General features: G+C 51.7%; 1 protein-coding gene across 1 annotated transcript in view; it reads left to right on the top strand.

Moving 5' to 3' along the window:
- The window catches only part of rd3 (retinal degeneration 3, GUCY2D regulator), a 32,783-nt gene extending 7,711 nt beyond the window's left edge, over positions 1–25,072 (top strand). The window contains exons 2-3 of the mRNA XM_038810846.1: positions 10,773–11,090; positions 23,910–25,072. Coding sequence (XP_038666774.1) covers positions 10,795–11,090; positions 23,910–24,207 — 594 coding nt within the window. The 5' untranslated portion in view covers positions 10,773–10,794 and the 3' untranslated portion in view covers positions 24,208–25,072. The remainder of the gene's footprint in view (positions 1–10,772; positions 11,091–23,909) is intronic.
- Positions 25,073–25,720: the final 648 nt, after the last annotated feature.

Genomic DNA, 25,720 nt, shown 5'->3' with positions numbered 1-25,720 from the left:
GCTATCCCCGCTATCCCCGCTATCCCCGCTAGCCCCGCTATCCCCGCTATCCCCGCTATCCCCGCTATCCCCGCTATCCCCGCTATCCCCGCTATCCCCGCTATCCCCGCTATCCCCGCTATCCCCGCTATCCCCGCTATCCCCGCTATCCCCGCTATCCCCGCTATCCCCGCTATCCCCGCTATCCCCGCTATCCCCGCTATCCCCGCTATCCCCGCTATCCCCGCTATCCCCCGCTATCCCCGCTATCCCCGCTATCCCCGCTATCCCCGCTATCCCCGCTATCCCCGCTATCCCCGCTATCCCCGCTATCCCCGCTATCCCCGCTATCCCCGCTATCCCCAGCTATCCCCGCTATCCCCGCTATCCCCGCTATCCCCGCTATCCCCGCTATCCCCGCTATCCCCGCTATCCCCGCTATCCCCGCTATCCCCGCTATCCCCGCTATCCCCGCTATCCCCGCTATCCCCGCTATCCCCGCTATCCCCGCTATCCCCGCTATCCCCGCTATCCCCGCTATCCCCGCTATCCCGCTATCCCGCTATCCCCGCTATCCCGCTATCCCCGCTATCCCGCTATCCCCGCTATCCTCGCTATCCCCGCTATCCCCGCTACTCCCACGCTATCCTCCACTATCCCGCTATCCCCGCTATCCCCGCTATCCCCTATCCATCGCTATCCCCGCTATCCCCGCTTATCCCGCTATCCTCAGCTATCCCCGCTATCCCGCTATTCCCCGCTATCCCCGCTATCCCGCGCTATCCCGCTTATTCCCGCTATCCCCAGCTATCCACGCTCTCCCCACTATCCCCGCTATCCCCGCTATCCCCGCTATCAGCATCCCGCTATCCACGCTATATCCTCGCTATTCCCCCGCTATCACGCTATCCAACTCCGCTATCCCGCCATCTCCCCGCTGATCCCCGCCTTTCACCTGCTGAATCCCGACTATCATCGCTATCCCCGCTAATCCTCGCTATCCCCGCCTATCCCCGCCGTATCCCCGCTATCCCCCGCTATCCTACGCTATCCCCGCTATCCCCGCTATCCCCGCATCCCCGCTATCCCCGCTATCCCCGCTATCCCCGCTATCCCCGCTATCCCCGCTATCCCCGCTATCCCCGCTATCCCCGCTATCCCCGCTATCCCCGCTATCCCCGCTAGCCCCGCTATCCCCGCTATCCCCGCTATCCCCGCTATCCCCGCTATCCCCGCTATCCCCGCTATCCCCGCTATCCCCGCTATCCCCGCTATCCCCGCTATCCCCGCTATCCCCGCTATCCCCGCTATCCCCGCTATCCCCGCTATCCCCGCTATCCCCGCTATCCCCGCTATCCCCGCTATCCCCGCTATCCCCGCTATCACCGCTATCCCCGCTATCCCCGCTATCCCCGCTATCCCCGCTATCCCCGCTATCCCCGCTATCCCCGCTATCCCCGCTATCCCCGCTATCCCCGCTATCCCCGCTAGCCCCGCTATACCCGCTATCCCCGCTAGCCCCGCTATCCCCGCTATCCCCGCTATCCCCCGCTATCCCCGCTATCCCCGCTATCCCCGCTATCCCCGCTAGCCCCGCTAGCCCCGCTATCCCCGCTATCCCCGCTATCCCCGCTATACCCGCTAGCCCCGCTATACCCCGCTATCCCCGCTATCCCCGCTATCCCCGCTATCCCCCGCTATCCCCGCTATCCCCGCTATCCCCGCTATACCCGCTAGCCCCGCTATACCCGCTAGCCCCCGCTATCCCCGCTATCCCCGCTATCCCCGCTATCCCCGCTATACCCGCTAGCCCCGCTATACCCGCTATCCCCGCTATCCCCGCTATCCCCCGCTATCCCCGCTATCCCCGCTATACCCGCTATCCCCGCTATCCCCGCTATCCCCGCTATCCCCGCTATCCCCGCTATCCCCCCGCTATCCCCGCTATCCTCGCTATCCCCCGCTATCCCCGCTATCCCCCGCTATCCCCGCTATCCCCGCTATCCCCGCTATCCCCGCTAGCCCCGCTATCCCCGCTATCCCCGCTATCCCCCGCTATCCCCGCTATCCCCGCTATCCCCGCTAGCCCCGCTATCCCCGCTATCCCCCGCTATCCCCGCTAGCCCCGCTATCCCCGCTAGCCCCGCTATCCCCGCTATCCCCGCTATCCCCGCTATCCCCGCTATCCCCGCTATCCCCGCTAGCCCCACTATCCCCGCTATCCCCGCTATCCCCGCTATCCCCGCTATCCCCGCTAGCCCCACTATCCCCGCTAGCCCCACTATCCCCGCTATCCCCGCTATCCCCGCTATCCCCGCTATCCCCGCTATCCCGCTATCCCCGCTATCCCCGCTATCCCCGCTAGCCCCGCTATCCCCGCTATCCCCGCTATCCCCGCTATCCCCGCTATCCCCGCTATCCCCGCTATCCCCGCTATCCCCGCTATCCCCGCTATCCCCCGCTATCCCCGCTATCCCCGCTATCCCCGCTATCCCCGCTATCCCCGCTATCCCCGCTATCCTCGCTAGCCCCGCTATCCCCGCTATCCCCGCTATCCCCGCTATCCTCGCTATCCCCGCTAGCCCCGCTAGCCCCACTATCCCCGCTATCCCCGCTATCCCCGCTATCCCCGCTATCCCCGCTATCCCCGCTATCCCCGCTATCCCCGCTATCCCCGCTATCCCCGCTATCCTCGCTATCCCCGCTATCCCCGCTAGCCCCGCTATCCCCGCTATCCCCGCTATCCCCGCTATCCCCGCTATCCCCGCTATCCCCGCTATCCCCGCTATCCCCGCTATCCCCGCTATCCCCGCTATCCCCGCTATCCCCGCTATCCTCGCTATCCCCGCTATCCCCGCTATCCCCGCTATCCCCGCTATCCCCGCTATCCCCGCTATCCCCGCTATCCCCGCTATCCCCGCTATCCCCGCTATCCCCGCTATCCCCCGCTATCCCCGCTATCCCCGCTATCCCCCGCTATCCCCGCTATCCCCGCTAGCCCCACTATCCCCGCTATCCCCGCTATCCCCGCTATCCCCGCTATCCCCGCTATCCCCGCTATCCCCGCTATCCCCGCTATCCTCGCTATCCCCGCTATCCCCGCTAGCCCCACTAGCCCCGCTATACCCCGCTATCCCCGCTATCCCCGCTATCCCCGCTATCCCCGCTATCCCCGCTATCCCCCGCTATCCCCGCTATCCCCCGCTATCCCCGCTATCCCCGCTATCCCCGCTATCCCCGCTATCCCCGCTATCCCCGCTATCCTCGCTATCCCCCGCTATCCCCGCTATCCCCGCTATACCCGCTATCCCCGCTATCCCCGCTAGCCCCACTATCCCCGCTATACCCGCTATACCCGCTATCCCCGCTATCCCCGCTATCCCCGCTAGCCCCACTAGCCCCACTATCCCCGCTATCCCCGCTATCCCCGCTAGCCCCACTAGCCCCGCTATCCCCGCTATCCCCGCTATCCCCGCTATCCCCGCTATCCCCGCTATCCCCGCTATCCCCGCTATCCCCGCTATCCCCGCTATCCCCGCTATCCCCGCTAGCCCCGCTATACCCGCTATACCCGCTATACCCGCTATACCCGCTATCCCCGCTATACCCGCTATCCCCGCTATCCCCGCTAGCCCCGCTATCCCCGCTATCCCCGCTATCCCCGTTAGCCCCGCTATCCCCGCTATCCCCGCTAGCCCCGCTAGCCCCGCTATCCCCGCTATCCCCGCTAGCCCCGCTATCCCCGCTATCCCCGCTATCCCCGCTAGCCCCGCTATCCCCGCTATCCCCGCTAGCCCCGCTAGCCCCGCTATACCCGCTATCCCCGCTATCCCCGCTAGCCCCGCTATACCCGCTATACCCGCTATACCCGCTATACCCGCTATCCCCGCTAGCCCCGCTATCCCCGCTATCCCCGCTAGCCCCGCTATACCCGCTATCCCCGCTATCCCCGCTATCCCCGCTATACCCGCTATCCCCGCTATACCCGCTATCCCCGCTATCCCCGCTATCCCCGCTATCCCCGCTATCCCCCGCTAGCCCCGCTATCCCCGCTATCCCCGCTAGCCCGCTATACCCGCTATACCCGCTATACCCGCTATACCCGCTATCCCCGCTAGCCCCGCTATCCCCGCTATCCCCGCTATCCCCGCTAGCCCCGCTATCCCCGCTATCCCCGCTATCCCCGCTATCCCCGCTATCCCCGCTATCCCCGCTATCCCCGCTATCCCCGCTATCCCCGCTATCCCCGCTATCCCCGCTATCCCCGCTATCCCCGCTATCCCCGCTATCCCCGCTATACCCGCTATCCCCGCTATCCCCGCTATCCCCGCTATCCCCGCTATCCCCGCTATCCCCGCTATCCCCGCTATCCTCGCTATCCCCGCTATACCCGCTATCCCCGCTATCCCCGCTATCCCCGCTATCCCCGCTATCCCCGCTATCCCCGCTATCCCCGCTAGCCCCGCTATCCCCGCTATCCTCCGCTATCCCCGCTATCCCCGCTATCCCCGCTAGCCCCGCTAGCCCCGCTATCCCCGCTATCCCCGCTAGCCCCGCTATCCCCGCTATCCTCGCTATCCCCGCTATCCCCGCTAGCCCCGCTAGCCCCGCTATCCCCGCTAGCCCCGCTATCCCCGCTATCCCCGCTATCCCCGCTATCCCCGCTAGCCCCGCTATCCCCGCTATCCCCGCTATCCCCGCTATCCCCGCTATCCCCGCTAGCCCCGCTATCCTCGCTATCCCCGCTATCCCCGCTAGCCCCGCTATCCCCGCTATCCCCGCTATCCCCGCTATCCCCGCTATCCCCGCTAGCCCCGCTATCCCCGCTATCCCCGCTATCCCCGCTATCCCCGCTATCCCCGCTATCCCCGCTATCCCCGCTAGCCCCGCTATCCCCGCTAGCCCCGCTATCCCCGCTAGCCCCGCTATCCCCGCTATACCCGCTAGCCCCGCTATCCCCGCTATCCCCGCTATCCCCGCTATCCCCGCTATCCCCGCTATCCTCGCTATCCCCGCTATCCCCGCTATCCCCGCTATCCCCGCTATCCCCGCTATCCCCGCTATCCTCGCTATCCCCGCTATCCCCGCTATCCCCGCTATCCCCGCTATCCCCGCACCCGCTATCCCCGCTATCCCGCTATCCCCGCTATCCCCGCTATCCCCGCTATCCCCGCTATCCCCGCTATCCCCGCTATCCCCGCTATCCCGCTATCCAGCTATCCCCGCTATCCCCCGCTATCCCGCTATCCCCGCTATCCCCGCTATCCCCGCTATCCCCGCTAGCCCCGCTAATCCCCGCTATCCCCGCTATCCCCGCTATCCCCGCTATCCCGCTATCCCCGCTATCCCCGCTATCCCCGCTATCCCCGCTATCCCCGCTATCCCCGCTCTCCCCGCTATCCCCGCTATCCCCGCTAGCCCCGCTATCCCCGCTATCCCCGCTATCCCCGCTATCCCCGCTATCCCCAGCTATCCCCGCTATCCCCGCTATCCCGCTATCCCCGCTATCCCCGCTATCCTCGCTATCCCCGCTATCCCCCGCTATCCCCGCTATCCCCGCTATCCCCCGCTAGCCCCGCTATCCCCGCTATCCCCGCTATCCGCTATCCCCGCTATCCCCGCTATCCCGCTAGCCCCGCTAGCCCCGCTATCCCGCTATCCCCGCTATCCCCGCTATCCCCGCTATCCCCGCTATCCCCGCTATCCCCGCTATCCCCGCTATCCCCGCTATCCCCGCTATCCCCGCTATCCCCGCTATCCCCGCTATCCCCGCTATCCCCGCTATCCCCGCTATCCCGCTATCCCCGCTATCCCCGCTATCCCCGCTATCCCCGCTATCCCCGCTATCCCCGCTATCCCCCGCTATCCCCGCTATCCCCGCTATCCCCGCTATCCCCGCTATCCCCGCTATCCCCGCTATCCCCGCTATCCCCGCTATCCCCGCTATCCCCGCTATCCCCGCTAGCCCCGCTATCCCCGCTATCCCCGCTATCCCGCTATCCCCGCTATCCCCGCTATCCCCGCTAGCCCCGCTATCCCCGCTATCCCCGCTATCCCCGCTATCCCCGCTATCCCCGCTAGCCCCGCTATCCCCGCTATCCCCGCTATCCCCGCTATCCCCGCTATCCCCGCTATCCCCCGCTATCCCCGCTATCCCCGCTATCCCCGCTATCCCCGCTAGCCCCGCTATCCCCGCTATCCCCGCTATCCCCGCTAGCCCCGCTATCCCCGCTATCCCCGCTATCCCCGCTATCCCCGCTATCCCCGCTATCCCCGCTATCCCCGCTATCCCCGCTATCCCCGCTATCCCCGCTATCCCCGCTATCCCCGCTATCCCCGCTATCCCCGCTATCCCGCTATCCCCGCTATCCCCGCTATCCCGCTATCCCGCTATCCCCGCTATCCCCGCTAGCCCCGCTATCCCCGCTATCCCCGCTATCCCCGCTATCCCCGCTATCCCCGCTATCCCCGCTATCCCCGCTATCCCCGCTATCCCCGCTATCCCCGCTATCCCCGCTATCCCCGCTATCCCTCGCTATCCCCGCTATCCCCGCTATCCCCGCTATCCCCGCTATCCCCGCTATCCCCCGCTATCCTCGCTATCCCCGCTATCCCCGCTATCCCCGCTATCCCCGCTATCCCCGCTATCCCCGCTAGCCCCGCTATCCCCGCTATCCCCGCTATCCCCGCTAGCCCCGCTATCCCCGCTATCCCTCGCTATCCCCCGCTATCCCGCTATCCCCGCTATCCCCGCTATCCCCGCTATCCCCGCTATCCCCGCTAGCCCCGCTATCCCCGCTATCCTCGCTATCCCCGCTATCCCCGCTATCCCCGCTATCCCGCTATCCCCGCTAGCCCCGCTATCCCCGCTATCCCCGCTATCCCCGCTATCCCCGCTATCCCGCTATCCCCGCTATCCCCGCTATCCCCGCCTATCCCGCTATCCCCGCTATCCCCGCTATCCCCGCTATCCCCGCTATCCCCGCTATCCCCGCTATCCTCGCTATCCCCGCTATCCCCGCTATCCCCGCTATCCCCGCTATCCCCGCTATCCCCGCTATCCCCGCTATCCCCGCTATCCCCGCTATCCCCCGCTATCCCCGCTATCCCCGCTATCCCCGCTATCCCCGCTATCCCCGCTATCCTCCGCTATCCCCGCTATCCCCGCTATCCCCGCTATCCCCGCTATCCCCGCTATCCCCGCTATCCCGCCATATCCCGCTATCCCCGCTATCCCCGCTATCCCCGCTAGCCCCGCTATCCCCGCTATCCCCGCTATCCCCGCTATCCCCGCTATCCCCGCTATCCCCGCTATCCCCGCTATCCCCGCTATACCCGCTATCCCCGCTATCCTCGCTATCCCCGCTATCCCCGCTATCCCCCGCTATCCCCGCTATACCCGCTATCCCCGCTATCCCCGCTATCCCCGCTATCCCCCGCTATCCCCGCTATCCCCGCTATCCCCGCTAGCCCCACTATCCCCGCTATACCCGCTATCCCCGCTATCCCCGCTATCCCCGCTATCCTCGCTATCCCCGCTATCCCCGCTATCCCCGCTATCCCCGCTATCCCCGCTATCCCCGCTATCCCTCGCTATCCCCGCTATCCCCGCTATCCCGCTATCCCCGCTATCCCCGCTATCCCCCGCTATCCCCGCTATCCCGCTATCCCCGCTCCCCGCTATCCCCGCTATCCCCCGCTATCCCCGCTATCCCGCTATCCCCGCTATCCCCGCTAGCCCCGCTATCCTCGCTATCCCCGCTAGCCCGCTATCCCCGCTATCCTCGCTATCCCGCTATCCCCGCTACCCCGCTATCCCCGCTATCCCCCGCTATCACCGCTATCCCCGCTATCCCCGCTATCCCCGCTATACCCGTATCCCGCTATCCCCGCTATCCCCGCTATACCCGCTATCCCCCGCTATCCCCGCTATCCCCGCTAGCCCCGCTTGCCCCGCTATCCCCGCTAGCCCCAGCTATCCCGCTATCCCCGCTAATCCCCGCTATCCCCGCTATCCCCGCTATCCTCGCTATCCCCGCTATACCCGCTAGCCCGCTATCCCCGCTAGCCCCGCTATCCCCGCTATCCTCGCTATCCCCGCTATCCCCGCTATCCTCGCTATCCCCCGCTATCCCCGCTAGCCCCGCTATCCCCGCTATCACCGCTGCTGTTCACCCTAGCGATCGAACCACTAGCGATTGCGCTCAGAGCGGCAAAGAACTGGAAGGGGATCAGAGGAGGAGACAGAGATTACAGAGTCTTGCTCTATGTGGATGACCTGCTCCTCTATATTGCAGACCCCACAAAGCAGCATGGAGGGAATCGTGGCGCTCTTGAAAGAGTTTGGAACTTTCTCGGGTGTAGGGGAGAAATCCAGGATCCCCTAAAAAGTCCTGCAAAGAACGAGAAGCATGGGGGGCCTAGCCCTCCCAAACCTGCAATATTACTACTGGGCAGCAACAGCAGAAAGAGTAATGAGATAGATAAAGGAGCCAGAAGCTGAATCGGTGAGAATGGAGGCAGGGCTCCTGCAGGAGGACCTCCCTCTGTACCCTGGTCATGGCAGCAATTCCATCCCCACCGACCAGACACTCAACAAGCCCAGTGGTGATAGCAACACTCCGGTCATGGAATCAACTACAACAGCACTTCGGTCTAACTGAGATGTCCATTAAGGCCCCCATCTGCAACTACCTGTTTGTAACCAACAGCCAATAAGCCAGAGTGAGGGGGTGCCACAGAGCAACCACTGACACAAACAAAAATAGAGAGGGGGGGAGGAAAGGGGGGAGCAGGGGGATGGAGGGAGGAGCACAGAACCCAACCATACCTAATTCAAAACAGTATACATCGCAGCATGCCACCCCAACAAGTCCAGGTTGGAAGACTCAATGAGCAAAGAAGGCACTCCAGATAACAGGAAGAGGAGGGGGATCACGAGAGAAGAGGGGGTGTCAGGAGCAGGGGACCTAACCAAAACTAGGCACTGGCTGAGTAATAATTTGTAACTGATGTATGTAGTAAATGGTAACCAATGTATACAGTTTGTGTGTATGTTCATGTTCATCTTTGCTTTGTATAAAAAGACAAAACTCTAATAAAAATATTTTTTAAATTACCATGTTTGTCTTCAGTGGTTGAGCTTGAAAAGGTAAAAATTCTAATACGAAAGAGAAAATGCTGGAAAATCTCAGCAGGTCTGGCAGCATCTATAGGGAGAGAAAAGAGTGAACATTTTGAATTCAATGACTCTTTGTCAAAGCTAACAGACAGAGAAAGTGGGAAATATTTATACTGTGGAGTGAGAATGAAAGATGAGTCAGAGCCACAGAAACTCAGAGGAACGGGGTGCTAATAGCCACAGAAACCAAGGGAAAAGAATGCAGTCCACAGAGAGAACAAAAGATGTGAGAGGCCAAACAGCAAAGAAACTAACATCAGAGGGTAAACTGTGACAGCACGGTAGCACAAGTAGATATCACCGTGGCTTCACAGCGCCAGGGTCCCAGGTTCGATTCTCTGCTGGATCACTGTCTGTGCAGAGTCTGAACATTCTCCCTGTGTGTGCGAGGGTTTCCTACGGGTGCTCAGGTTTCCTCCCACAGTCCAAAGACGTGCAGGTTAGGTGGATTGGCCATGATAAATTACCCTTAGTGACCAAAAAGGTTAGGAGGGGTTATTGGCTTAAGGGGATCGTGTGGAACTGAGGGCTTAAGTGGGTTGGACAAATGGGTCGAGGTGGGGTAGCGCTAATCATCTGAAGTTGATGAATTCGATGTTGAGACCGGAAGGCTGTCGCGTGCCTAACCGGAAGATGAGATGTTGTTCCTCCAGTTCCAATGACCTCTTCCATGCTTAACATCCCAGGCCCAAAACACTCATTCCAGGTCAAGCAGCGTTTCATTTGCACCTCTTTCAATCTGGTCTATTGCATTCGCTGCTCCCAATGTGGTCTCCTCTATATCGGAGAGACCAAACGCAGACTGGGTGATCGCTTTGCTGAGAACCTTCGGTCTGTGCGCATTCAGGACCCTGACCTTCCTGTTGCTTGCCATTTTAACAAATGACCCTGCTCCCATGCCCACATGTCTGTCCTTGGCCTGCTGCAATGTTCCAGTGAAGCTCAACGCAAACTGGAGGAACAACATCTTATTTTCCGGTTCGGCACACTACAGCCTTCCGGTCTCAACATTGAATTCAACAACTTCAGATGATTAGCTCTACCCCACCTCGACCCATTTGTTTTCATCCCATTTCATTTTAAATGTCTTTTACCATTTCTTTCTTTCTTGTCTTTCTTATTACATATTAAACGCCACCCCCCATCTTATCCACCTTTCCTTACCCTTTCTCCTCTTTGCTTCCCCCTTCTCCTCCCCCCATATCTCCATCTGCCACAGTTTACCCTCTGATGTTAGTTTCTCTGCTGTTTGGCCTTTCACACCTTTTGTTCTCTCTGGGGACTGCCATTAGCACTTTTTTCCCTTGGTTTCTGTGGCTATTAGCACCCAGTTTCCCTGGGTTTCTGTGGCTATGACTCATCGTTCATTCTCACTCCACAGTATAAATATTTCCCACTTTCTCTGTCTGTTAGCTTTGACAAAGAGTTACTGGACTCGAAACGTTAGCTCTTTTCTCTCGCTACAGATGCTGCCAGACCTGCTGAGATTTTCCAGAATTTTTTCTTTTGTTTCAGATTCCAGCGTCCGCAGTAATTGCTTTTATAAAGAATTCTAATATGTCTTTCAGGGAGAATTGTTCAGATCACTACATTTTCTTTCATGTGCTTTCAGAAAACAGCATCATCGGTGAACAATGTCAATAGCTTCCTGGTTTAAATGGAATGAGTCTTATCAAAGATACTCCCAGAGGAATCCCACAGATGTGATCATTGAGACTCTCATGATGGAACTTAGCTGGCAGCTGAAACAAGCTGGGAAGGTGCAGCGAGAGCGAGAAGACGAGTACAGGAGGATAAAGACAGGCGTAGACTACAACTGGCTCATCAGTCATCCCAAACACAGCTATGAGGTGTCCCCAGGGGAGAGGCTAGAACTTGAGGAAGCGTGTTCCAAAATCCACCCTTCTTACTGTGGACCTGTGGTACTCAGGTAATGTTGCTGCAATCTGATATTTAGTTTGTATATGGCTAACGTGGGTCTTTCTACCTATCAACAAATTTGATTCAGGGGTCTTAAAAAGGAGCTAACATCGGAATAATTGGATTCTATGCAAAGAAGATATGGTCAATCACTCAATATTTCTGTGCATGAAGCTGCATTTGATATTATTGGCTCATAGGATACATGGTGTACTGTAATGCTTTGTAGACTGAAGCTCCAATAGCATCTTTCTGTTCAATACTGAGCTGCAGTTATCTTTATTGTGATGTCTTATCGATTCACTCTCCGAAGTTTCAAAGGCCTTTGTGATGGTGAAACTTGCTACTTGCATGCTGTGAGTATGGTGTTCAGCAGTCAGAATGAACTGTGACAGCTCAGGTGAAAATGGACTGACGCCAGTCACTATTAGCAATATGCAGCATTGGTAGAAAGAGGCAGAATCTTGGAGTATGCGCAAATGAAAGCTGATAGGCTTAAAGAAACAAAGCTCCACAGAGAACCACCATGGCTGGTGGGATCCTACTCCACATATGCATATTGAAACAGTTGGAGAATTAGACTGAGCAGGAAAACTGATACAGCTCTCCCACCAATTTAAAGCCAACCAGAATTATCAGGATGAAAGGGTCAAGAAATATCCAGGGCGGGATTCTCTGCTTGCCGACGGCAAAAGTGTGAAATGCGATTGGGCGGAGAATCGGTTCTGACGCCAAACCCGCGGGCGCCAATTTGACGCCAAATCACGATTCTGTGTCACCTCGACAGCGGCATCAATGCATACCGGATGCATGTACAGTAAACACCGTTTGCATATCATTAGGGGGCCCGAGCTGGGATTGTCCAGGGCCTCTGCGATTCTCCTCCTCCGATGGGCTGAGTTACCGACGGCGCAGTTCACTTGTGCTTTTAAACATCGTGAAACCGGCGAGGTGGCTGCTGAGGGAGAGTGAGGGGGTAGGGCCCAGAGAGGCACGACCATGGGGCGCTGGGCCGGACACTGGCTGGGCTGGCTGGGGTGGGGGTGCCTTGCCAGGGCCTGGGAAGGTGGGGGGAGCAGGCTGAGTGGCCGGGGTGACTCCCCCACGGGACTGGGGCAGTGCCCTGGCACGGACCACCATTACCGCTGCCATCTTGCTGTGCACCCACTGAACACCCACCTTGGCCCCTGGTTACACAGAGTGACACCGGCCATATGTGTGCCCCCACCCCCCGCACACCACCCTCCACCACTCCCCCACCTGGTCTCCACCCACCAGTGGCCCATCCACGGCATCACCCACATTGACCCATATGGGGGCCGCAATGCATACCCATGGTGAGGGCCGTGCCAGCAGACGGTATCCCTGGCATGAGGGGTGGGCTCCAGGGCCAGCGACCCCCAAGGTGCCAGCCACCGATGGGGCAAAGAGTGCAGGGATGGGGGTAGGTTTGGGGAGGGACATGTGGGTGCAGAGCCCGCAGTGCCAACTGGTGCCACCATGTAGCCCAGTGGACCTGGTTGGGCACGGAGGTACGCAGCATGCCAGCATGTTGGCCTTTCAACCCCTGCAGACAATGGATATTGGAATTCATCCAGCAATGGTGGCCTTTCCGCTAGTAGCACTGTACGTGCGAGTGCTGATCGAGGAGGAGGAGGAAGCTGCAGCAGCAGAGCGTGCCACAGATGAACAGGAGGCAGCCACCCAGGTTGGCGAGCTGGCTGCCCAATAGGCTGAGGTGGCAAGGAGGCGCCACATGATGCCTCGTGTGTACCGGAGCCGCCTGTTGAAGCCTCTGGCTGAGCAGAAAGACTGCGACATATCTGCCAGATCATGGCGTGTTGCCAGTTCACACCAGAGATGCCAATAATGCTGCTCTTTTTAACTGGATACTGATATGACAGTTATTAATGATGATACTGCTTTTCAGAGTCGGCAAGTATCAAATGATACCACCACAAGGTTTTACCGGATATCGATCAAAGACAAAAAACCAGTTAGTTAGTTCAAGTTGAATGATAGTTTATTTACACACAAGAATTACTTTGACGTGCAACATAAAACACTACAAGCTAAATTACACCTAACCCTACAACAACCTGTACTTAACTTCAGGCACCCGGCTTTATGCAGAGGAACAAGGCCTTTGTTCGGGTCTTGCGTGGCTGGGTCTGGAGAAGTGACTTCGTTTCTGCTGGGCTCATCCATCTGGTAGCGAGCGTTGGTCTTGAACTTGTCTTCTGGTCGTGATGCTACACTTGGTTTTAGTCGTAGGTCGGGGCCAAGAGAGACCGAGCGCCGGGGCCAAGAGAGACTGAACACATGGCTGTGTTTCTCTTTATCCTTCTGGGGTTTCGCGCTCTTTTGGGTGGTCCTTAGCTTTGGACTCAATAATTCGGCAGGCTTCGATTACTGCCTTCGATTTAGGCCAATAATGGGGCGGGTGCCTTGATGGCGGGGTGTGTCCTGAGTGATCATTGACGTTTGGCTTTTTGGGCTCCCTGAGCAAAGGGAGTGGCGCCGATGAGTCTGTTTCTGTATTTGTTTTTCTTCTCCCCATTTTGTGGCTAGAACAAGCATCTCGGTCCCACAAGGAAAGCCTGAGGCCTCTGCTCTCCTGTATTCTTTTACCCATACCCACTTTAGGAATACAGGACCACCATGAAATGGCCTTTGACTCCAATCCAACCAGTTACCTTGCATCTATAGGTGGCCTTGGGCAGCATTATTTTGTATTGCTTCCCACTGACCTCTCATCTTTTCTGGCCAAGAGGTCAGCCAACAGAATTTAAACATGACCTGACCATTAATATAGTCCAATTTCTGGAAAGGTGGGCGAGTTTTCAATACTACTAATCTACCCAAATCCTGCTCAGGATTAAGATTGTGCCTACATCTTTATGAGGTGACAAATTCAGTCAACTGCCAGTGTAGAAGGACATTCCGTGCCAGTTCATTCATTTTTGTGATGTTTATTCATTATTGTACTGGTTTTTAATTTTCCCATTCATTTGGGGAGTTGAGATAAAATACTGATTTAATATTTTATGTTGGCCTTACTAATCATAATTTTACCACAAAATGTTTATTGCTGTTCAGCACCTGAAGATCTGGCAGCCTTGATCCAGTGGAAATGCTGGAATATATTCACCAATAACTCTGCCACTGTATTTATTATGTATACCTACACACCTTCATTACTTCACCTACCACATCCGGCCATGGTTCTGCATGCAACCACAGGCCCTCAGGCTTACTTTCCCATGTCCATGCCAATACTTGGGCCTTGGACCTCTGGCTGTCCATTTATCCTTGACAATATCTAGCCACCCTTGAGATACTATCCAACTGTATCTGACAGTTAATACCATCTTTGTGCCCAACTGATTGCAATCCCTAACCCTCTATTTATAACCTCATCTTCCTTCTTTAGTCACTTCACAGCAATACTTCTGGATCTGGAAGTTTGTTTCTGAATACACTTACAATGCTATCGTCTGTTTATTGTGCATATGGGGTTTTGCAGCTTGTGATGGAAAATGACTGATACCAGTTTTATGGAAGAGAATGGGTGGGGGCTGAGAAGAGGTAGAGAGAATGTCTTTTCAACACCAAATTTGAAAGGATAGAGTCGGTATTATGAATTTGATTTGATTTAAATTTGAATTTAATTTAATTTATTGTCACGTGTACTGAGTACGGTGAAAAGTATTGTTCTGCTTACAGTCCAGACAGATCGTTCCATACATGAAAAACATAGGACATATGATAGATACCCAATGCAAATACATAGACATAGGCATCGAGTGGAGCATATGGAGTGTAGCACTACACAGCAGAGAAGATGTTCAGTCCATAAGAGGGCCATTCAGGAGTCTGGTAACAGTGGGGAAGAAGCTGATTTTGAACCTGTTAATGCCTGTTGTCAGACTTTTGTATCTCCTTCCCAATGGAAGAGGTTGGAAGCGAGAATAACCCGAGTGGGAGAGGTCTTTGATGATGCTGCCCGCTTTCCCAACAGCGGGAGGTGTAGACCGAGTAAATGGATGGGAGGCTGTTTTGTAGGATGGACTGGGCTGTGTTCACAACTCTCTGTAGTTTCGTACGATCTTGGGCCGAGTAGTTGCCATACCAGGCAGTCAGATAGGATGCTTTCTATGGCGTTTCGATAAAAATTAGTGAGAGCCAATTTGGGCATGCCAAATTTCCTTAGTTTCTTGAGGAAGTGTAGATGCTGTTGTGCTTTCTTAGCCATAGCGTTGACGTGGGTGGACCAGAACAGATTGTTGGTGATGTTTACACCCAGGAATTTGAAGCTTCAACTATCTCCATCTCAGCCCTGTTGATGCTGTCAGGGTGTACGACACTTTGCTTCCTGAAGTCAATGACCTGCTCCTTCGTTTTTGCTGATGTTGAGGGAGGTTGTTGTTGTTACACTACGCTACTAGGTTCTCTATCTCCCTTCTGTACTCTGACTCATCATTGTTCGAGATCCAACCCACTACGGTCATGTCATCAGCAAACTTGTAGATGGAACCAAATTTTGCCACGTAGTCGTGTGTGTATAGGGAAGATAGTAGGGGGCTAAGAACGCAGCCTTGAGGGGCCCCGGTATTGAGAACTATTGTGGAGGACATATTGTTGTTTATCTTTGCTGATTGTGGTCTATGGGTCAGGGAGTTGAAGATCTTGTTGCAGAGGGAGGAGCCAAGTCCTAGGTTTTGGAGTTTTAAGATTTCACAAATTTCTAGACCTGGTACTCTGGATGTAAAGAACTTCCAGGAAATTGGGAATGGTATTAATCCAAAAAACACTGTACCTTATCTTGAAGGGAGCCAGATTTCCAACTGAGCTTTGTATTTCTTATGTCATTTAAAGAAAATTAGCATCTAATGTCTAATTCTGGCTACGATTAACTTTGTTTGGAGTTTTATTACCCTTCGGCCATTGGATGTACTATGATCGAGGCCTCAAAATGCATATCAGTTACGTCAGATTGTAACGTCATACCCTTAATACAGACATTTTCCACACCAAACAAGATTCACCAAGGAAATTACAACTGCAGGACCTCAACAAAATTAAGGAATTACAGTATAATAATGATAATAATAATCACTTATTGTCACAAGTAGGCTTCAATGAAGTTACTGTGAAAAGTCCCGAGTCGCTACATTCCGGTGCCTGTTCGGGGAGGCTGGTTCTGGAATTGAACGCGCGCTGCTAGCCTTATTCAGCTTTACAAACCAGCTGCTTAGCCCACTGTGCTAAACAACCATTCGTGCAGTTTTGTGCACGAACTGCAATTACGTGCAGCTTCTTTCCAGAAAGTGTTCCGTGCAGCCTTCACTAAACAAGTAAAGACGATTAACAAGTTGACAAGGTTTAGCAAGGTTCAACATGGTTTAAGCAAATAACAATCTACACAGACAACAAACTCTGCTAATAGGACCACTGTCAAACTTAGTCAGTGTAAACTTTCATTGACGTAAAAGCAGGTTCCAGTCCTTGGTTTAAACTTTTCAGTGACTCCCGAATAAATGTTCTACTAAAGAGATTATCCAACAGATTAAACCAAGCCTCGGGATACCTAACTGAGAGAGAGCAGATAAAAGACAATTTTAACTTAGTGAGCTCTTTGCATAGCAAAACCACTCATGTTTAACATCGACAAAGCAGAGAATTTAGCACTCCATGACAAAGAATCATTCAGACTCAAAATATTTGCCCTGTTCTCTCTCCACAGATGCTGTCAGACCTGCTGAGATTGTCCAGTATTTTCTGTTTATGTCTTGTGAAATGCTGAACTTAGTTGTCTTTTTGCTGGAGTGGAGAACTATTTTCCTCTGCCTTCCCAACCCACACCATTGTCATGTGGCCTCTTTGTAAGTCAAGAAGGCCTTGGTGCAAAACCCACACACAACACTGGGCCACTATTGTGAGGACCACAGGAAAATTGTATTTTCGCCTGCAAACAATTTTCATGTGTTTATGTGGATTTTGGAAGACCTAGCAAAATGTGCCTCCTTGAAGAGCTTATGACCAACTAGGGTGAGCCTACTGAGGAGTCAAGAACATTCTGAACGTTAAGTGTATAACGTCACTGGTGGATTCTATATTGTAATATAGAAGCATTTTAAATGTAGTAATTCATTGTAGGGATCTTGCAAAGTTAAGTTGACCTATACATTGGCCACCACTGTATACATGTTGATATGCATTACAGTACTTCCTCCATTAGAGAAATGGCCCGCTTCTGCACTCACACATCTCTCAAACTCCATCACGGCTAACAAAATCAACTGCAAACCTGACCACTGTGTGAAATGAGAAAACTCCCAGCCAAAGTCATACATGAGTTTGGTCTTTATTTTGGAAGACATAAAATTGTGCCGGTCAGGTTTTCCAGAGCTCACAGGGAAATCCAGCCCAACATCTCCAATAAAGGTTCTCCAACATACAATACATATGTAGCCAGAGTTCTCCAGCCCCTAATGAGTGAATCTACACGCCATAACTCCAACTCTAAAGATTTCTTTGAGAGGACACAGCAAACCATCAGATACAATGGTTAGTTTTGATGTTGAGTCACTGTTCACCAATGTACTTATTCCAAGGGCTTGTCTTATCGTCAAACTATTTTTGGAAGAAGACAACTCGTTACCCAACAGAAGTGTGATTTCATCAGATCAAAGTTATGTGGCTGAATTCTCCGATTCTGTGCTATGTCCGGAGGATGCGTCTGGTCATACGACAAAAATGTCGGCGACGTCCCCGCACCGATGCTCCATCTGGTGGGGGGCTAGAAGCCGTGCCACGTAACCTGCTGATATGGATGCAGAATGGCCACGAAATACACGGCAGCGGCTTGCATGGCCTTGTCGTGCAACATAGCAACGGCCGTTCACATAAAAGGCCTGCCAAAAACTGCCCCCCTCGCCACCCCCGGACCAACCCCCCAGCCCCCATCGAAACCCCTCTTTCCAGCGCAATCCCCCCCCCCCCCCGACTGTGGCGGCGCTGGATACAGTCCACAGCCGCCACGCCAGTTTTACGACAGTTGAGAGGACACACAACCGATGCCGTCGGGAAGTCGGCCCATCGGGTGCGGAGCATCGGGGGAGGGCCTCAAGTGACGTCCTGAGGCTATCCCAATGGCGTGCGGCGTACTCAGCGATTACGCTGTTTTTGAAGGGGCGGAGCATCTATTGATGTGTCTAAACTCAACATCATGCCAATGCTGTTGTTTGTATTTCAAGCAAACAGATGGTGCTGCGATGGGATCTCCATTATCATCAATTGTCACTAAACCTCTTTTTGGAAGAGTTGGAACAAGTAGCACTTCAATCAGCTGGCCTTCAACCTGAACTCTGGCTTTGATCTGTCAACGACAGATTTATTATATAGTAACATGATAAGAGGGAACTTCACAGTTTCCTATAATCAACATTTGAGTATTAATTTTTCCATGGAATTGGACAACAACTTTCCACACATTTCTTGATGTTCTCATCAAGTCTCACAACGGCCTGTCAGTATGTGAAGTCTGCCCTAAACCCACACACTCTGACAGATTCCTGAACTACTGATTTTTCCATCATCCCGCCACCTGACATACAAGACATACAAGACATACAAGACATGTCAGGCAAGTTATGGAGATCTACCAACACTACACCACGCCCCAAGATATCAATGACATCTGGCTATATGTGCTTGAGCGACATATTGCTATACATTCATCCACTCTACATTTATGTCCATTCATCCATTCTACACAGCTGTCCTATCAACAGCAGCAATGTTAACATGTATCGGCCTATTACAAACATAATAGCTTCACTAATCAGCAGTAAGAAATCACCTTCCTTCACACTCTCCACTGTACAAGACAACCTCTTTCATCAGTTCCAGTCATTCCTGCAGACAATGGGCAGAGTACATTGCCCGAAATGCAAAGCCTGAACTCTTTTCTGGTACCAATTGCTCTTTTCGGAGAAAATGTTTGCATGGGGTAAACATAAAATCCTCCGACTCAAAATGAAGTATATTATAAATCCCTCACTGACTAGTATGCTGATTTACTCTCATGAACAGGTAGCATTTTCAGTGTATAATAAAGTATCGTATTACAATACTATCATGCAGCACAGTTTTACATACTTCTGCAAAACACAATCCTTACCTTGAGTGGTATTGCCCACCCTGACAACTCAAAGCATCTAAAAGACTAACATGAGAAGTAATAAAAGCTTTAATTTACTACGTCATTAGTGAAAAGGGGTTATCTGATAGCTCTGTATTATCAGAACTATTCAATCACACTTTCAAAGGATTATAATAGATTGAAAGTTCAGGAACAAATTTGTTGCTACTTTATTATACATCCAACCATGCTTTATTGTGTATTTGACAGGGTGGAACAGAATGTATGTTGCCATTGAGCAACAGCAATGACAATGACAATAGACATTTGTCTTTGAAAACACAAGCAATTTTTCCCAAAGTATTAATGATTAAGTTTAATTTTTTAAAAATACTGACAGATCTTTCATGGTGTTCCGCACATAAGATTTAGTGTTCAGTGAGGAGTGGTAAACCATATAAAGCACAGTCGACTCAATGGGTCACTGCCCCTTTTTCAGGTACAAAACCGAAGTGTTTGGTGGGAGGTGGGCTATGTGCACTCATTATGTGCCTGTCTGACTATCGTCTTAAACCGGATTCTCTGCAGCTATCCAGGGTGCATGGCAGATAAAGATTACTCTTTAATAAAACGGTTAATGAAAAGTTTTACATTCTAGACATTTTCTTTGTGATGTTGTGCTGACTTGCCTGACTGGTCATGAGTTAAACGTACCCAACAATCATAGCACCATCGGGCATGAAGCGCCATTCAGCAGTGCTATTTCAAGGGCTCAACCACTACGAATAGATTAGTTGGTTTGACAATGGAGGTTGCTGTAAAGCTTCTGGGTGTTTCCTGGACTGCCTTTTGACTGTGGAAACATAATTTTGTCGGCAAACAGAAAAAAATTGTGTGCCTTTAAAGACATTTCACTGGAGTCCTGGCGGTCTGGCAGGACCGACTTTGGAGTTGGGAGGTGAAGGGAAGGAACGAGGAGAGAGAATGAACAATTGGAAAAAGAGGGGAGGAGTTCCTGCAAAGGAGGCAGGTGTTCAGGGAGCACTTCTCCCATTTCAACTTCTCAGGCAAGAAATGCCTTAGACCTCTTTACTCCAGAAATAAGACTATCACTGAGCTATGTTACTCACTGCAGTCACAACTTGAGTCCCAATTCAAGGAAAGGACGTCATTAACTGTGGCATCAAATTTACTGCGATGCATAATTTTTATGTAATAGGCTCCTACAAGACAGCAGCAAGTGATATCAGCAATATCTCACAGTTTATAGTCTATCCTTAAGAACATAAGAACTAAGAACAGGAGTAGGTCATTTGGCCCCTCGAGCCTGCTTCGCCATTCAGTAAGATCATGGCTGACCTTTTTGTGGACTCAGATCCACTTACCTGCCGGCTCACCATAACCCTTAATTCCTTTACTGTTAAAATCTGTCTATCTTTGCCTTAAAAACATTCAATGAGGTAGTCTGAACTGCTTCACTGGGCAGGAATTCCCAGATTCACAACCCTTTGGGTGAAGAGGTTCTTCCTCAACTCAGTCCTAAATCTGCTCCCCCTTATTTTGAGGGTATGCCCTCCTAATTCTAGTTTCACCCGCCAGTGGAAACAACCTCCCTGATTCTATCTTATCTATTACCTTCATAATTTTATGTGTTTTTGTAAGATCTCCCGTCATTCTTCTAAATTCCAATGAGTATATTCCCAGTCTACTTAGTCTCTCCTCATAAGCTAATCTTCTCAACTCCAGAATCAACCTAGTGAATGTCCTCAGCACACCCTCGGTTGTGTTTGGTGTTTGATGTCTAGCAAGGAATGTACCAAATGATTTGTGACTTGTCCAAACCAGGATCTTTATTAAATCACGCGTGGTAAGATAACGATCTGTTACAGAGCAAGTTATCGTGAATTTTCTTTGTACTCCCCTGGAACTGCCCCTAGGCACGACTGCCCTCTTGTACATCGTCTAACCATCTGTCAATCACCGGATGTGCCCCCACTTATATCTGAGTGCCTTGTTACATGGCCACTGTCTCGAGACTGCATGGTGGGTCTGTACCACCAGCCATCTATATTATATAGTGTACAGGCATATCACCACACCGACCAGTGCTAGTCCATCCTTTCTCAAGTAAGGAGACCAAAACTGTACACAGTACTCCAGGTGTGGTCTCACCAGCACCCTATACAGCTGCAACATAACCGTCCTGCTTTTAAACTCCATCCCCCTAGCAATGAAGGACAAAGTTTAATTTGCCTTCTTAATTACCTGCTGCACCTGCAAACCAACTTTTTGCGATTCATATACCAGGACACCCAGGTCCCTCTGCACAGCCGCATGCTGCAATGTTTTACCATTTAAATAATAGTCCATTTTGCTGTTATTTCTACCAAAATGGATAACCTCACATTTACCAACATTGTACTCCAACTGCCAGACCCTTGCCCACTCACTTAAACTATTATAGGGCTGCACGGTAGCACAGTGGTTAGCACTGGCACTTGACAGTGGCAGGGTCACTGTTTGTGCGGAGCCTGCACTTTCTTCTCGTGTCTGCGTGGGTTTCCTCCGGGTGTTCTGGTTTTCTCCTACAAGTCCCTAAAGACATGCTGTTAGGTAATTTGGACATTCTGACTTCTTCCTCCGTGTACCCGAACAGGCGCCGGAATGTGGCGACAAGGGGCTTTTCACAGTAACTTCATTGCTATGGTAATGTAAGCCTACTTGTGACAAATTGGTTTTTAACTGGGTTTATTTGGGCGGGTTGGAGAAGGTGGGAGATTTTTTTTTTAGAGGGTCGGTTCGCCAGCCTGGGAGAACTGGAGGGGAAATATGGGCTTACAGTTGCTGATGGGGTTCAGGTATATCTAGGTGCATAGCTGGGTTAAAAGGTACTTTCCAGCCTTCCCGCTCAGTGTCGGAGGTGGCCAGTACATTGGGTATATACCCGCAGATACTGGGACAGGAGATGTGCTCTGTTGAGGGTGTGAAGGCACAGTGGGCAGAAGAGCTGGGTTTTTCAATGGGGTGGAGGATGGATGTGATCGGTGTTCGAGCGGGTTGGCGCACCATATGCACATGTTCTGATTGTGCTCAAAGCTGGGGGTCCTTTTTTGATACTGTATCGGCATTCTGGGCATTGGGTTGGAGACTTACCCACTGGTGGCGATTTTTGGGGTTTTGGATATGGTGGAGCTCCGGATGGAGACGGGGGCAGAAGCCCTGGCCTTTGCCTTGCTTGTGGAGAGGAGGCTGATCCTCCCGGGCTGGACGTTGACTACACCGTGAGGTACGTTGGCAAACCTGGGTGACCTGATGGAGTTTTTGCACCTCCAGAAGGTCAAGTTTACCATGAGGGTCAGTGGAAGGGTTTCCCCATCGATGGCGGCCATTTCTAATTTACTTTAAAGAGTTGGTCACTGTTAGTTGTTCACGGGGGTGGGGGGTGGGGGGGGGGTGATAGGGTGGGTGGGGAAGGGTTTAGGGGTGAGGTTATGTTGTGGGGAAGTGGGGATGAGGTGGGTTCTTACTATTTAGCTGTTATTCTGTTTATTGTATCTTTTGTAGAAAAACTGTTAATTGTAATAAAAAATATATTTAAATTTTTTTAATGAAATTGCTATTTCAGTTGTGTCACAAAGGGTAATAAAATAGTGACAACAGTAAATGCATGCAGTTGTAAGAAATTTAAGCACTTTAACATTGTTAGAGGACCATCATTGTTAGAGGATATTGACACTTGACTATCTTGTCAACTGGAGCTGGATGTGGAGCTTGAGGTGTAGTCTGAACACAGCAGTATAGATTGCTATGATGTCCCCTGACTTATATGGAACTGTTTTTGATATGTGGTTCAATATTCAACTGGCTTTGTTGATTGTGCTTTGTATTGGTTTAGTGTCAAGTCCACAGAAGATTTTTTCAACTCCATTTGTTGCATATATTTCCTTTTCCATCTTGTGCGCAGTACTTAGCCTGCCTCAAATTTTAATGATCCGTGATTTGACTGCATACTTCTATCCAACACAAAGCAATTCAGTTCATTTTCATTTTTTTTTTCGTTTTCCTCTGTGTTCTTCCCTATTTTCATGGAGGTTTTAATTTTGTATTGTGCTATGGCTTTCAGGAGTGGTCACCCTCTGGTAATTAGTCCAATTGGTTATTCTTCTTCTGTGAACCGAGATGGTGAATGATGGCGAGCTGTTTGGCTCCAAGGGGCACCACCTCTAGGGCAGAGGAAATCACAGCGGTGCTCCCTTATCCTCCCTGTTACCCACACAAGTTCACTTTCATATGGATCACTTAATAGTCATCAGGAGTGAGAGTTATTGTGCATTCATGTTGGTTCCTAGTTGAAACAAGGTCACTTTAAGAGTTTGATCACATGATGTATGGATGACATCATCGGCAGTTTGTGCAGGCTAACAGTCAGTTTCTTCCAGCAGCATGTGGGAAGACGCCTTTCCAATAAGTTTGTACCTTTGTGATCTGCAAGCCTATCCCTTAAAAAAACCACAAGAATCCTGGCTGATTTTTTTAATCTTTCCAATTCAATGGAGCAAGGCTGATTCAAGACTGATAGGAGTATTAACTCTCCGACCTGCACTGCCATTGAGCATGGTTCCTGCTGAATGTACAGGATCAATTAATTCTATATTTTAATTCAGATTTCCAATTGTTATCCAGGTTTCGCCAGGCTATCGCTGAATATGAGCCAGAGGTGCAGGAAGTGTCTCAATTATTCCGATCCGTTCTTCAGGATGCTTTTGAGCGAATGAAGGAAGATCACGAGACAAAGAAGTTGACCAAGCAATGGAGCAAGAAACGGACATTGAGTCTTTCCATGATGATATTTAAATCACGAGTAAGGATCTATCCTTTCAGCAGTAACATCAAGACAGTGTCAGAGAATGTGGAGCAAGGTTTTGTGTCAGCCAGAAGAGTATGGAGTATGCCAGAGTTCAAAACTGATAAAGAGTTCTAATGGAATGCACAATTTATCATTTTCTAATAGAAATGATTGTTTAGAGGTAATTAGATATCTGGCTGTAACTTCCAAGCTCTCCAGTGTTGCATTGGCGGGGGGGGGGGGGGGGGGGGGGAGAGATTCCAAAGAAGCTTTGGGGAACCCCTCTTGGAACTTCACAGCTCAGGGTTTCCATGGCAACTGCCCAGAACCACAAACTTACCCTGGGCAATGGCACTGCACTGGGAACTGTCTGAAAATATGATTTAAATCAGAAACTTCATGTGGATCCACCAGGGTTACACAAATAGTTAGTCAGGAAGAGTTAGAAGAATTAAAATATCTTTTAACCTCTGGATAGCTATTGTAAAGGCCCCCCTCCCATCCTCTGAGGTTCAACGACCTGACACCCCACAGCCCCTTCAATGGGCTGGATGTGAATACTGGGGCTCAAGGACAGCTGTGCTGCCTGGATCTCACCCGGCCTGAGTCGAAAAGTTGGGTGCGAAAGGCATGGAAGAAATTTAGTGCAAGCAATTAGGCATGGAGTGGCAATATTTGCTGATTGCCACTCTGAGGAAGTTACAGCCCATCATATTTAATTATTGAAATTTAGATTGATGTTTACTTTGCAGCAATATGACTGTTGTGAATGTGCATGGCCTGCCCATGTATGTCATTAACATTTGCAATTGCGAACTCTCAGATGAGAATTTGAGTGGCCTATTTGTGATAACAGTGCGAGTGAAATTTGTTTCTCGCCAAGTGTGAAATGGAAAATAGTGAATTAGCTGCCCTGTTTTACACTATTAAATGCCAGCTGCACCTCTATTGAACTCCATTGCGGAATAACTGTGATTTATTAAAATATGGTATTGATGTACTACGGGAGATTTCTTTTTGAGGATTATAAAAATCCATTAACACTGCAAGCATTCTCACAGCATAGATAAATGCTGCACAATTGAGTGAAAATGCAGACTCAAATACTGTTCATTTTCAAATGTATTTTGCATTGCATCCCACACTGCAGTTTAAGTAATTTAAAGAGTTTAGAAATCAGTTTGATTTTCACTGCCGTCAGATATGATGAAATAATAATATTCCAGAGTCAGCAGTGATGTGACTAATACACAGAAGGTACTTCTACCCGTCCCAGACCATCAAAAAGAATTGAAAGAGAAGCAATAAAACCAGCACTTCTCCAAGTGTTAACATTTCATTAGTGTTGCTAACTACTTAATAAGCAGTAAATGTGAGTTCATTTTATCTTTAATTTTCCCAATCTTGGCTGCACTGTTGAAAAGTCAGGTGCCAAGCGTGTGTCAGACGCCCCCCTCCCCTCCCCCTCCCCCCCCTCCCCTATCTACAAAGGAGAAAGATTATCCAGGAAAGCTACCCTGGACTGCACTCGTGGCTCGTAATTTAATGGTATCGATGATGATGGTACAACACATCACAAAGAATTTGATACAGCAATGAGGGAATGTAGGTGTAAAGCTGTACAAACCTGACACTTGTTGCCAATCAT

This window comes from Scyliorhinus canicula, chromosome 1 (genome assembly GCF_902713615.1).
Source record: "Scyliorhinus canicula chromosome 1, sScyCan1.1, whole genome shotgun sequence".
NCBI lineage: Eukaryota > Metazoa > Chordata > Chondrichthyes > Carcharhiniformes > Scyliorhinidae > Scyliorhinus > Scyliorhinus canicula.
The sequence above is the reverse complement of the archived record's forward strand: the minus strand, read 5'-3'. Positions and strand labels throughout refer to the sequence as shown.